Raw genomic sequence first — 13128 nt, 5'->3', positions numbered from 1 at the left:
CCCCTTTTTCTCTCCTTCCCCTTAATAAATAACGTTACTTTGAGCTGTGCGTTTGGGTCCGTCCTTCCCCGTAACAGCCAACACTCTCATTCCATCTACTTTAAAGCAGTCAACGTAGAGAAAACACAGTCCAAGGGTCAAATGTTATCAATACAGCCACATGTGATACTTAATGCCTCATTAGAGAGCTTATTAGTGAAATTTACACGTTCTTGTTGGTGGCAAAGTATCACTCAGTCTGGCTTTGGGACGTTGTTTTTTTTGGTCTGCCCGCTTTGATGGCGTGCCACAAGCTGTTCTGGGACCAGGTGTTAGGAAGGACTCATAATGGTGAGTGTGAAGATGAATGACATGTCAAATAAGGCTGCAAAAATACCAGCTGTATGTGGGTGAGTTTGTGTGTTAGAGTGTGTGTGTGTGTGTGTGTGTGTGTGTGTGTGTGTTCCTGGGAAAATAAAAAACAAGTCTACTTTCAACCCTTCATTGTTCCAAATTCTTGGGAAGAATATTGTTTTTTTGTTTTCACTGCAGCATCTTATGCAGAGTCTGCTAAAAGCCAACATTTTTCATTGCTTTATGCTCTGCACTCAGGTGTTTTTTAAATTAAAAAACATAGTGCCACTTTCCTTACTGAATGAGAACACAATGGATTGTTGGTGTTCATGAAATTAGCAACAGGGCCCTTCATGCAACATGATAACGTTAACATGTTAACACAAACCACACACGTATCAATGATTGAAAAAGGAATTTGAACATGAGTGAAAAGTTTACATAAGTATCTCATTTTAAAGGTTTCTCTTGCTTTTATGCAAAACGTACACAGTGCATCTAATCTTCATGAAAGTACTTTGGGTATTATACAGTATATTATTTTGTTTCTGCACTATGGTACCTTTATCTCCAGTAAAGCATTCTGCTACACACTAGACTGGACTGAACTGCCTCTGAATTTAGACATCAGACATAAGTAATATTACAAACAAGAGATAGACTCCTTCTGCCCTTTTTTCCTTTCTGCTAAGCTTGAAAGACACTTTTCACACTAAAACTCTTCCTCTGGACCAAAACAACACATGTACTAGCTTATATATATATATATATATATATATATATATATATATATATATATACACAAATACAAATTCTACATGCTAGTGTTTTCTAGTAACTCTGACCCTAGATTATTCTCCAACATGTTAGATCCATCATTGTGCCATTGTCGACTATTTAATTTTTATATGAAAATAAATATTATACTATATACATTTAGTATACACAGTGTATACACAGATCATTTTCCTTGCAAAAATTCATAACAGATAAAATTTTACAGATACAGATCGATCCATGTAATTTGTTGTGGTATGCACAATGTCTACAGTATGAGGAACTATTTCAAAAACTCTAGCTAGCACCGTTTTATACACAAAGGTCTTAGAATAGCTTATTAATTCAGCTGTAACACAGAATGTGCTTTATTTTTCTGCCAGTAAACATTTGTTGGGAGAAGGAGCAGCGGTCAAGTTTTTGATATCTCATTTTGGAAAGCCAGCCCTCATTTCTATACAACTTAGTTTTAGACTCAAATGTCCAACTAGTCCTCAAGCGACAGCACAAATAGCTACTGCTGGCTCTTCACTGTCTGACAGAAACGCAAGCCAATTCCCACACCTTTGCCTTTCTGAAAACCAGACAAGGAAATATATCTTCCCTCTGGCTCACTATCAAGCTGCCGGTCCTGCATTTGATTCCGGAGAGATTTAGCACAATCCCTCTTTGAATCATGGAGGAAAACTCAAACTGAGAAGCAGTACTAAAAAAAAAAAAACACAAACCAATTTATTTCATTTCACAACAGGAAATTAGTCATCCTCCCCTTATGGATACAATCATAAAGTGAAAATAGATATCTTAGTGGATCCGAGGTGTTGTATAGTCTAGGGAGGTGTAAATGATGAGAGAGGAGATCAGAAACCCCACAGCGTTATAAATTGAATGGTAGAGGTGAACAGCTGTCACTTCTTTCTCCTGGATTCGTTTTGAAGCTTCCACACTTTCATTTTCTTTCTGTCTATCACTGGGCGTCCAGAGGGACGAGGGAAGACAGATTTGCCATCTGGGAGTGCCTCATCTCTCTTTCTCTGACTCAGTGTAGGCTCTTGCCCCCTCTCGATCCTTTCTCTTTACTTTTCTTAGCTTCTCTTTCTTGTAATTCTTTGCTATCTTGCGCTTGTCACTTTTTCTCAGTTTTTCTCTTACCTTATCCCTTCCACTTATATAACTCATTCCCCTTTCCTCTTTTCTTATTTTTATTCCTCCAAACTTGTCTTCTATCTCTGTTCCTCTTCACTTTACTTTAAGCGTCCCCCCTTGTTTTTCCTCCTGCCCTACTTTGTGACTTTCTGTCACTGGATTTCACTTTCTGTTTACTATCGCATCTTCATTTTCTTCCTCAGCTCTTTTCCAACTTCCATTTCCCTGTCTGTTCCTCCTTCTGCCTGCTCCTCATTCCTTCTTTTTGTTAATTTTCTTTGATTGTTTCTTTCCTCATTTTTGTTTAATCTTATGTTTTATCTTCCCTAATGCATGCATCCCCCCAATATGTGTTTTAAGGATTTCATACAGTACGTTCAGCTTTGATCATCATAATTGGTCTGTAATTGGCCCTAGTGAGAAACTCTCTACAGGAAGATTTTACACGCGGACACTGATCCGCAGCCAAAAGAGATATTTCCAGAATACGTTTTAATGCAGCTCAGATTCCAGGATATATTATCGAAGGCTTTTTTCAGAGTGCCACTGCTTATGAAATGAAGTAGGAGAACATTGATCACTTCTTTGGACTGATCCAGACCTGCAACAGGACTCTGGGGGCAAATCTGAACTGATGTTGTAAAGATTGATGTTGGCAGTATATTCCATAACTATAATTGGATTGTTCAGGCAAGACAAATTATCATAATGTCTTGCAAGTATTTGAGACTTGTGTGCTTTGCTCTGCTTTTTATGTTTAGCTGCTTTGTTTGAGGAGTATGCAAAGTTTTATTTGCTCTCACAATGTGTAGTCTTCTCTGTCTGGCATGGAATGGACCAAACAATGCAAGGATGTTTAAAATGTAACTAAAGTGGAATTTGCGAGCAGCGTTGCTTTGACAAGAGTTTGACAGCTTTGGCAAGCACATCAAAATTATGTCATTTCAATTGTTAGTTCAGCTGTTTTTGTTAAACAAATACTTACAAGTTTATTTCATGGTATGTCAAACCAGAAATTGTAAATCCGTTTTTTGAGAGAATTCAAATTGCTTAAACCATTTTGATAGTATTCTGATGATAGAAAAAAAAACATTGCACTGCCATTACAGGTCATAATTTCCGACTCAGTGAGGTTTGGATTGATGACCCATCTTGTAACTAATAGGACGTAACTGCATGATTTGTGCAAGACAACGTGCTTGTTTTATTACTGTGATTTTTTAAGAATTTAGGTTTTCTCTTGGAATAAACCCCTGGGTTGCATCCTGCGTCGCAGAAGAGTTTGTGAGACAGAATCAAGTCAAACTGTGGATTATGTCACACTGCACTGCATTCATTTATTATCCTTGTCACATTATTGAGCACGTTTACTGAACCAGAGACACTTAATGTTTGTTGGCTCCACCCAGCAGCTTTAAATTAAAACACGCCGGTAAGCCAGGCTCATTAGAAACCTTGAGGAATGTTTCCTTTATTGTTTCCTAAATGATCAAGAGTCGACCCAGCTCCGTCCTTGAGTTTAATCTGTTCACTAGGATTCAAACTGGACTTCTTTATCAGCAATTAAGCCATCAGACAAATGAGACATTAAAATTCCATTCTCCATAATTACTCATTACTAAATGGTCTGATACCGGCTAGAAAACATGCTCATTCATCATTCTTAAAACTTGTACAATAAAGTAGTTTTCCGCTCTGAACCAGGGCATCTGATTGGCTGAAGTATTGATTATCAATGCTGTCAGGCGAAAGTGGTATTGAAGGGAATTCTTACCATGGTTGTTTCTTGGATGGAGCCAAAACTGTTGATGAAAATGTTCACTCTGTCTTCCACTGGAATTCCTGGATTCAGAAAAAAGGGAAGAAGAGTTTGTAGGATTAAGTCCACTGTGTTTCACAGCCGTATTGCAATAGGAGTGAGGTAGCTGAGTGTGATTGTAGCTTGAAGTAAGTGTCAGTATGCTTTGTAAACCCTGTAAGTCTTTATACACATTGTACCTGGTTATGCAATTGATTGCATTATTGATCATCCTTTGTGAAAGACTTGTGACACTCTAAACATGTAGCCTACATATATTGGTCTTTCTCTCCCCTCTTAGCCTTTAGCATAAACTAATTAAATCCTTGATGAATGCCAACTCCTCGCCCTCCTTTAAATAAACTGTTTCCTTTGAGGTCTACTGTAGGCTCAAGAGTTTTACTGGTTAAATTATATCCTGAATTAGGTAAAATTAATGTATATTATAGAGATGCATGCATTAATGCAACCAAGAAAACTAACAATTATTCAACAAACACTTCTAGTGTTAGCTCACAATCCTCTATAGGGTTTTTGAAAGCAGCTCACTTTTTCTATAGGCCTATGCAAAGTAATGCACAAGCCGCAGGTTAGGATGTCATTTGGGAGATTATGACATGGATGTTTATGGACGGGGAGCTTTCAGCCCACCCTGAAATCCAGAGCAGATGTTTGGCTGCTGGACCAGTCGCAGGCAGACAGAGAGGGAGCTGATTCTGCTCACAATACATCAAACATTGAGTCCCAGTTTCTGCTGCCAAGTGCCAGAGGATGGAAACTACCTGAAGACTGGTAAGACCATCAGTCAGATGTAGAGGTCTTCAATCACCTCTTTGTTATTTTTATTGCTATCCTCTGTGGGACTGAAAGTCTGGTGCAGTGTGACATTTACAGTACACTGTAAACACTGTAAATATGGATACTTGGTGGACAGTAAAAAAAAAAAGATAAAACAGTGGCAGATTCTAGAGACAGAGGTGTGAAAAACAGTAGTTAAATGAAATATACAAACTTCATTGTAAATATTTATGATTTACACAGCCTGTTTGTGTAAATTAATACCTGTTGGACATGTCGAACATGTTTAAAAAAAAAAGAGTCAACCAGAGAACATTGGCTTATTGTAACATTGTTGTAGTAAATGTTAAATATAAAAGTGTAATTGCAACAGGAAATTAATTTCAGTTAATGTCTCATGCTCCATTTAAGTGGACAGCAGTCCCTGCACCAAGTCTACGCAAGAAATCTGGACCTATATATGCATGGTGGCATGCTTGTTTCTTTAATTAGCATGACAGCACCAGAGCAGAAATGTCAATTAAAGGCATGAACATTTCACTTCATGAGTTTCCCAGCCTGCCTATGGTCCCCCAGTGGCTAGACACAGCAATAGGTGTAAACAGAGGCCTGGGTATCCTGCCCTGCCTTTAAGTAAATGAAAACTCAAATGGGCCAATCTGGAATATTGCTCCTTATGAGGTCAAAAAGGGTAAGGTTACCTCCCCTTTCTGTGCTTTGCCAACCCAGAGGAATTTGGCCCACCCATGAGAGAGAGACATAATGACTTTCAAACGAGCAAAGTGGTAGTTGGTCAATGCCACAGCCCTAGCCTCCACTTTGCCCCCCTCAAAAGCTACAGACTCAGAAATGGCACATACTAAGGAAAGCTTATTGTGGGACTGGCTCTAGTGGCTGTGATTCTGCAACAAGGCTACATTTTGGGAAAGAGACTTCATATACGGTATTAGGGGACCACTAAGGCCTATATAAAAGCACCCAAAGAGCACCATGTCATGGGAACTTTAAGAACAGACAGAGACAGATGAAGACGCAACGAGACTTGCCTTTGAAGTTAGGCCTTATTCTGGGATCATAGGTGATCAGTAACCTGTTCAAGATGTTACTGGTTGAATTTTCTGGGACTCGAGCCAAATCCTCAGATGACAGCTGTCTGCAAACAAGAAAGGCAGAGAGGGAACTGCAGGCACGATTACATTAGCAGGTCAAATTCCTGTTGGATGAACAGTGCAGCTGAACAGCACACCCACTTCTACTCTGTATACTCTTTGATTAAACTATAACCTGAGAGGGCTACCATTTAGGGATTAAATTAGCTTTTAAAATTTGGACCATGCAGGCAATGCTGACAGGGGAAGTTGGACTGATTCTCCAGGCAGATAGAGAAAAAGAGTTTAACCTTCGAATACAATTATGTAACACCTTGAAGTCATTTAGTGTCATATTTCTAACAAAGCCATGTGTCTACAGCCATGATAGCAACTCTGTGAGGAGGTGCTTAGGTTTAGCTGTGCTTTGAGCTAAATACAAATGTCAGCCTGATAACATGCTCACATTGATAATGCTCACATGTAAGGATGTAACGGTATGAGAATTTAACCAATCTATAATAGTGACCAAAATTATTTTGGTCTAATTGCAGTATTTTTAAAAGTGTGTTAAATGTCGTTAGCAGCAACTTTTTTCCTGCACGTTCTGCAGGCATGATAACTATCTTCAATCAACTGTCCTTTGGCATTCTTATAATAACCAAAATATTCCCATGCTTCAGACTTAGTCCTCATAGTGGGCTGATAAATGTCCTGAGCGCTGTCATCTCCTCCTTCCGCGAGCAAGGAAATACGTTACTCACATGCTCATATTTCATAGGTATGTTTTCCATCTTAGGGTTTTATCATGCTAACGTTTGCTATAGCACTACACAGTACAACAGAGGCATGGTTGTCTAAGGAAATTGATTTTGGTTTCTATGAGGAAATTGGGTCAAATGCTTCATAAAATACAACAATATTATCAAGTAAATCTTTATTTGCAGAGTAAACGAATGAAAGACATGTTACCCAATTGGTCTTGATGTCATATGAGTTGCCTGGACTCAATATATCTGCCATGTGGGTGGCAAAAAGTAAAAATTACTTTTCAAGACAACAGTATATATTTTCAACTGCCTACTAACAATACCACCATAACATAAAGTGGTGACTTTTAGAGACGTTCAAGCAAACATCATTTGTTGTCTGAGGTTGACTGATGAAAAAGCAATGGTACAGGGAGATGAAAAGGGGAGAACAGGATCTGGCAAAAAGAAAGCCTCCCTGTGGGTGGCGATGATTCTCCTGCCAAAGAATTCCCCCTTCTCAAAGCACTTTCCATATCATTATGTAAACCTTATCATGCACTGAGGATGAGTTAAAGTGCTCCATAGGAATGCCGCACTGTGTGTGTGTGTATGTTCTGTGGTTCGTCTGATCAAAGTGAAATACATAATTCCCATCCACTAAACCTCTTTCCTTCTCTCTTTTAACAGGCCTTACTGACAACCTCAAGCACAACAGCTAAACTGGAACCAAGTGGTTCCCTTGATCCACAAAGACATCCGCAGCACTAAACTCAAAATATGTCATACAACTTACACTTGCCAGTACTGGGACTACATCAAACGGTTTCGCCCTCATTTCAAGAACTTTCATTGTCGAGCCATTTGTTACCATTTAAGGACGTAGTGGATGCAGCTCTACACGGCATAGAGACAACGGGCAATCCAAAAGGCATGATGGGGCATATTGGTGTTCATTTTGTTATAAGACATATACAGAATTTACCTTTTAAGTTTATCCATGACCTGACAACTTCCATTTTTATTTTAAGAACACAATCTTACACAGTTGCTTGTGATACTAGACATCTGCATTAACTGTAAATGAGGAAATGAGAGTGGCCTAGGTAGCATGGATCTTACACAAAAAGCTGTGACTTTTTTAACATTGAAAGTATTCTGTGTTTTTTAACACCACAGACTTTTAGTGTATTTGATTTCTGGGATGCCCATTGTTCCTAATCGACTGTGTTAAAGTTTCATATCAGACTTGAGTAGCTCTGCCGTGAAGCAGCTGATGACTGAAAAGTAAGATCCATCAGATGTAAACCAGACAGAGTTATGCTTTAACTGAATGCTAAACGGAACCTGAAAAGGTAATTAAAGGGGAACTCCACCAATTCCACACATGAATGTCAGTTTATGTGGATACTACCTAGCTAATGGCAACAGCTGTTTAATGTCTGTTGTGACTAAACATGAAGCACAGTACGTGTCATGTGTCATGAATCATTTGCACTGTACAACATGCACATGGTGTGGTTTATCCCATACTTACGATGGGCAGTAAACCTGCTTCCCTTTTTTCTTTCCCTTCTTTGTTCCTTTTTCTTTGGCAGATCCTCCCTCTAGACAAAGAGCGAGGACCAGGAGCAAGATGGCGAGCTTCTTAATGCACATTCTGGTGTAAGATAAGCCTGCGGAGGGAAAAACAACAAACCATTTATCCAAAGAAAAGGAGTCATTTAAATTACTGAGGCTTAATGTGCAGTTAAGTAACCCCCACAGTTGTGTATATGTGTCAAACTCAACCAAATGTTAGCATCCAATTGCACACGTGAAAGTGGCAGTTTAAAGGAGAATTTAGTGGAAAAATACATTTTGGAATAGTGGATTGTATGAGTTCGACAGTCAACTAGTGTGGACTTCACCGGGAAACAGGAAATAAACAGAGGTATGGATTTACCAAGGGGGTAAGCCTCTCCTAAGCGTAGCTCCCATGATGCCATTTTAATGCTACAGAGCCATCACCTGCCATTAGCATCCCATAGACTGCCATTCATTTTGGCGCCACTTTGACAGTAAATAACTTTACATCTGAAGCGTTTAAAGACTCTATTTGTGTATTGTTTATTTCTAAAGAAACATGACACTGTATAAACTGTGTGTACCTCACATTTAGGTTCCGTAGCGGACGTTTTTGTAAAAATATGCTATCAATTGTATCATAACTATGCAATTTACTGTTGCATATAAATCCCTGTATTGCCAGGAGAAGCATGCAAACAGTTTGGGCTTCCATTAGCTGTATAGGTTCAATTACTAACTGTAATTGGCATGTTAGTTAGCAATGATTAGCCTGTGTCCATGTTATTTTCTAACAAATACCTACGCTCTCTGTCTCTGCTGATTGGGAATGATTGAGATTTCTCTTGGCACAGCTACTAGAAGACGTTGCCAAGCTCAGTTGGAGGCTGCGCTGTAACGCCTAGCCATCACCGGAAAAGTGCTTTGATTTTCCTTCACTGGTCTCCGTACAGAACAACTGGATCTGTTGGTCCATTTCTTTAACTGTCTATGGGATTAACACAACTTTTATGCCTTTCTGTCACATCTGCTTCAGTCAGATTCGCTGTGTTCACTTGGAAGGAATCACTGCACATGGGAAGGCACTAGTAATGACATTTTGAACATGTTTAGAGGCTAAAACACGTTTAAAACTTTCCCTTTTAAGCCTGTTGGGTGCTAGCTCTGGCAGGAGGATAACACGGTGTAGGCATGAAATCGACCGTAATACTCCTTTAAGCTTTGCCCTCAATGGGATTACGTGATTTCTAGACACTGCGACTTTCCTTTTTACTTTCCTGACATGACGCATTCTCCTTTACGTAGGATGCATTTCACACACAGTTTATGTCTATATGCCTATAGATTGGACATGGTTTAATTAAGTTTGTGCATAAATCCAATCAGTGGAGTAATGCAGCTGGATTACGATGGTCGGTCATTCAGGACTCAGCAGGTGAATGTGACCCTGAAATATTGTCTACTTCAGTCTAGAGCCTGCAGAAAAAATGTTTAACAATGCTGTTTCTGCATGCAGCTGTATTTGTGTTTTCCATCACCACTGTTCTGTTTCACAATCTTTATAAACTATTTAATTTGGTTTGATCTATGATGACTGTAGTGTTATAGTTCAATCCATTTTCACACAACAAATACTAAAATGTGGGAGATAATATGGTACTGTGTCTTTGCCACGAAACTCTTTGTTAGAAAATCCACAGCCAGCCAACGATAACAGCAACAGAACAATCCATGTACAAATACACACTTAAAGGCACAGGTGGTGCACTTTGCATTTCTTGATAGTGGTCATTAATCAGCTAGCAGCCATAGTACCTATGTGATTCATTCCCCATCTAGATAACGGGTCCCCCTTCATTGCATAGTGACACTGAGACCAACAGCTTAGCCAACAGCCTCGCCCCCACCCTTCCACCAAGACTGTATATTAAGTGAAGCAGTTTATTGTCTAGACAGAGACACTCTAACATTCTCACTGCCTTGGCCCAGTAACTCCCTGACTGTTCCTCGCCCGCACATTGATCATCACATTCTCCAGCGGAAATTGTTTCAGCCACTCCGTTCAGCGATTTTTGCAGGAATATTCCTGCAAACTGCGGGGTTGTGTTACCATTGGGGAAGAGAAGGTGGACACCACACGTCAACACTGACCCACACATATCAGGTGGCAGCAGCTGGAGTTGTCAGGAATGTTTCACTTGGCAACCTGCCAATAACATTTCTTATGTGACCTAGATACAACTTTCTACATAACAACTCCCATCTTGACAACTCCCATCATGACCGTCTACTCCAGACACATGTTAAAATCTTGCTGCCACTCAAAACATAACCACTTGCATGAACATACAGCATATCATAGCCCTGTTTTCCAATTTGTTTTGGCTTGTTACCCTTTAATAACCAAGCATTGTCCCATTCCAACCCTTTGTCACAGGTTACATTTGTGTGTGAGAAGATTAGCCAAAGAGTGCCGCTGCTTTCTTACAAAAAATAAATAAATTTGTTAATCATTATCCTAAAACTCTTCAATAATCATGAGAAAAAAACAAATGAACATAAACTACTTTTGGGCATCAGGCATGTTCTGTCTTCTACTATTTTGTGAATTATGTCACAATGAATCATCTCACCATCCTCAAGATTTGTCTTGTGATCAGAACCCCTGAAGGGCAATGTTGCATGCTTAAATTTGACATTTTATTTATAGTTTTTAGAGTTGCAAAGGGCTAAAAATCAATAATTCACAAGGGCAAAAAAACTGAGGAAGGTCATAAAATAAATATAAGTTTGAGCAGTGGAAATGTTGTTTTGCCTTCTACCTTAATTGTCTTTTGGATCAGCTCGGGACCTCTAAAATGTGTTTTGGGCTTTATGAATTTATGATAATATAAAAACTGACAACCTACATGTTTTCATTAAAAATATATCAAAAAATGAGTTAATTACAGCTTAACAAGTTGCACAACTCCTCACCAATACACTCTGCTTTAGTACCCAAACGTTAGCCTTAAAAGAGTAGTGATCGGAGGCTGTTTCCTGTTTTGGGGGTGAATAATGCATGGCATGTTGGAGCAGATTTAAGTGACTTTGGTTTTGTTGTTATGCACTTTGTACAACTGTATACGTTTTAAGAGCTAACCAGATCACCATGCACACTCATGCTAACCTGCTTTTTTTGCAGGTAGTTGTGGGTTCAGCAGAGGCTGAGTCCATACATTGATCATGGTTCTGCCTGAGTCAACTGTGTGCCTGCTGAACAACATTATCATTACCTGTGTTTTACTACTGGCAATGTTAAAACTGCAGAGTGTGGCGGACAGTGACTCAAGCAGCCTTACGTGGTCTGTCCCATGGGTCCAAGGTCAATAAGCAATTTTGCTCTGCCCACATATTTTTCACAGGCTCTGCATTTATTTTCAGTATCTGGACCATAATCATGTATTTCTCTTAAAAATAATTAATGTATAAGATAATAATCGCAAATTAAATAATTAAGTGATCGTTAGAGTTAACAGTGATCCAATAAAGCCAAGGGATTGGGCGTAAATGATATTTTATGTTTTCTTTAATATGATACACATCAATGGGCGGTCTTCTTATCAAACTGCAAAACCCACAAGGAAAGGCCTATGCAATATGCTTATTAAAAAACTGACATGCAGCCAATGCAATACACCCTCTAGCCTATATAGGCAAACTACCGGAGTCCTCACAACCTGTGGCTGCTCGTCGTGTTTGGTCTTTTAGGAACAAGAGAAAAGTAAGTGGCAGAGGTTGACACTTGACCAGAACCGGAGGATCAGCAAAGCAGAAAGACTCGTGTGAGAACAACACAGTAAACCACGACCACCATGACGGGGGCATGCAGGGAGGAGGATAGGCTACATATGAACGCGAACACATCACACGAGCGCACGTTGCGAACATGAATAACACGAAAGTCGTATATCACAAATCATGGCACCACTTACCGTTTGGATTTGTCACCTGTCAATTTCTTCGAAAACGAGACCCGGTAAAGCTGGCAGTGCAGTTGTTAACAGAGCCTTCTAGACCATACGCTGTCTTTCTTTCCCATTCTGTTCTCCGCTTTCTCCACTGAAGAAATTTGTTGAATGAATTTGTTGAAAAGTTACATCTCGGCAAAATGCCAATTTTTTTTTTATTACCTCGCCTGCTTTGTTGTTATTTTGGAATCACTGTGTGTGTGTGTATATGGCTGCTGCTCTTTCGCCTCAGCTCGGGAAGCCCAAGATGGAGGCTTGCGTGCTACCTGTCATGCAACATGCGCAGTAGCGGCTGCACAGAGCTGGAGAGCGTCATGTCTCTCTCTCATCAGCACCACGGACAGCCGCTCTCCGCATCCACAGGCACAGCTGAACGCTGAGCCGTGACGTGACAGCCGGGGTTGGGGGGGAGGGTTGGATGCGCTCATTCACATGATGGGAACAAACGTCTCACTACTTATGGCAGTGGCTGTGTGGTATTTAGTGGCAGTTGGAAATGAACAGTGAGGGCTGAATAGACCATAAAACATACACCGACGGCAAATTATGGATGCAATATAGTTCAGGCACAGGGGATCTACCAGCTACTAGCTTTACATAGACTCATTAAATTTTGAAATCGAATGGCCATTAGATAATCTAAACGTATGGTAATATCACAGACTCGAATGAAAAAAACAGGCTAATTGTGAATGAAAAAATGATACCATAAATTAAGATTTGGTTGTAGACCTATGTTACTGATTTGTTTGCAAATATTGATCTAAAAAAGAATAGCATCATAAAACACCAGAAGGTCCATTAACTAGCTGTTACAGGAGCTTTCAAACACGATCTTCATCAGCAGATGGAGAAAAAAAGTC

General features: G+C 39.7%; 1 protein-coding gene across 2 annotated transcripts in view; it reads right to left on the bottom strand.

Annotated features, from left to right (window-relative positions):
- Positions 1–12572, bottom strand: part of glrbb (glycine receptor, beta b) — a 29750-nt gene extending 17178 nt beyond the window's left edge. For both annotated transcript variants that reach the window (XM_034883006.1, XM_034883005.1), the window contains exons 1-4: positions 12230–12572; positions 8227–8365; positions 5899–6005; positions 4031–4098 (exon numbers count right to left, since the gene is read on the bottom strand). In XM_034883006.1, coding sequence (XP_034738897.1) covers positions 4031–4098; positions 5899–6005; positions 8227–8348 — 297 coding nt within the window. In that variant the 5' untranslated portion in view covers positions 8349–8365; positions 12230–12572. The remainder of the gene's footprint in view (positions 1–4030; positions 4099–5898; positions 6006–8226; positions 8366–12229) is intronic.
- Positions 12573–13128: the final 556 nt, after the last annotated feature.

The sequence above is a fragment of the Etheostoma cragini genome, chromosome 10 (genome assembly GCF_013103735.1).
Source record: "Etheostoma cragini isolate CJK2018 chromosome 10, CSU_Ecrag_1.0, whole genome shotgun sequence".
In the NCBI taxonomy this organism is placed as follows: Eukaryota; Metazoa; Chordata; class Actinopteri; order Perciformes; family Percidae; genus Etheostoma; species Etheostoma cragini.
Note: the sequence above shows the minus strand (reverse complement) of the source record. Positions and strands in the feature narration are given on the sequence as shown.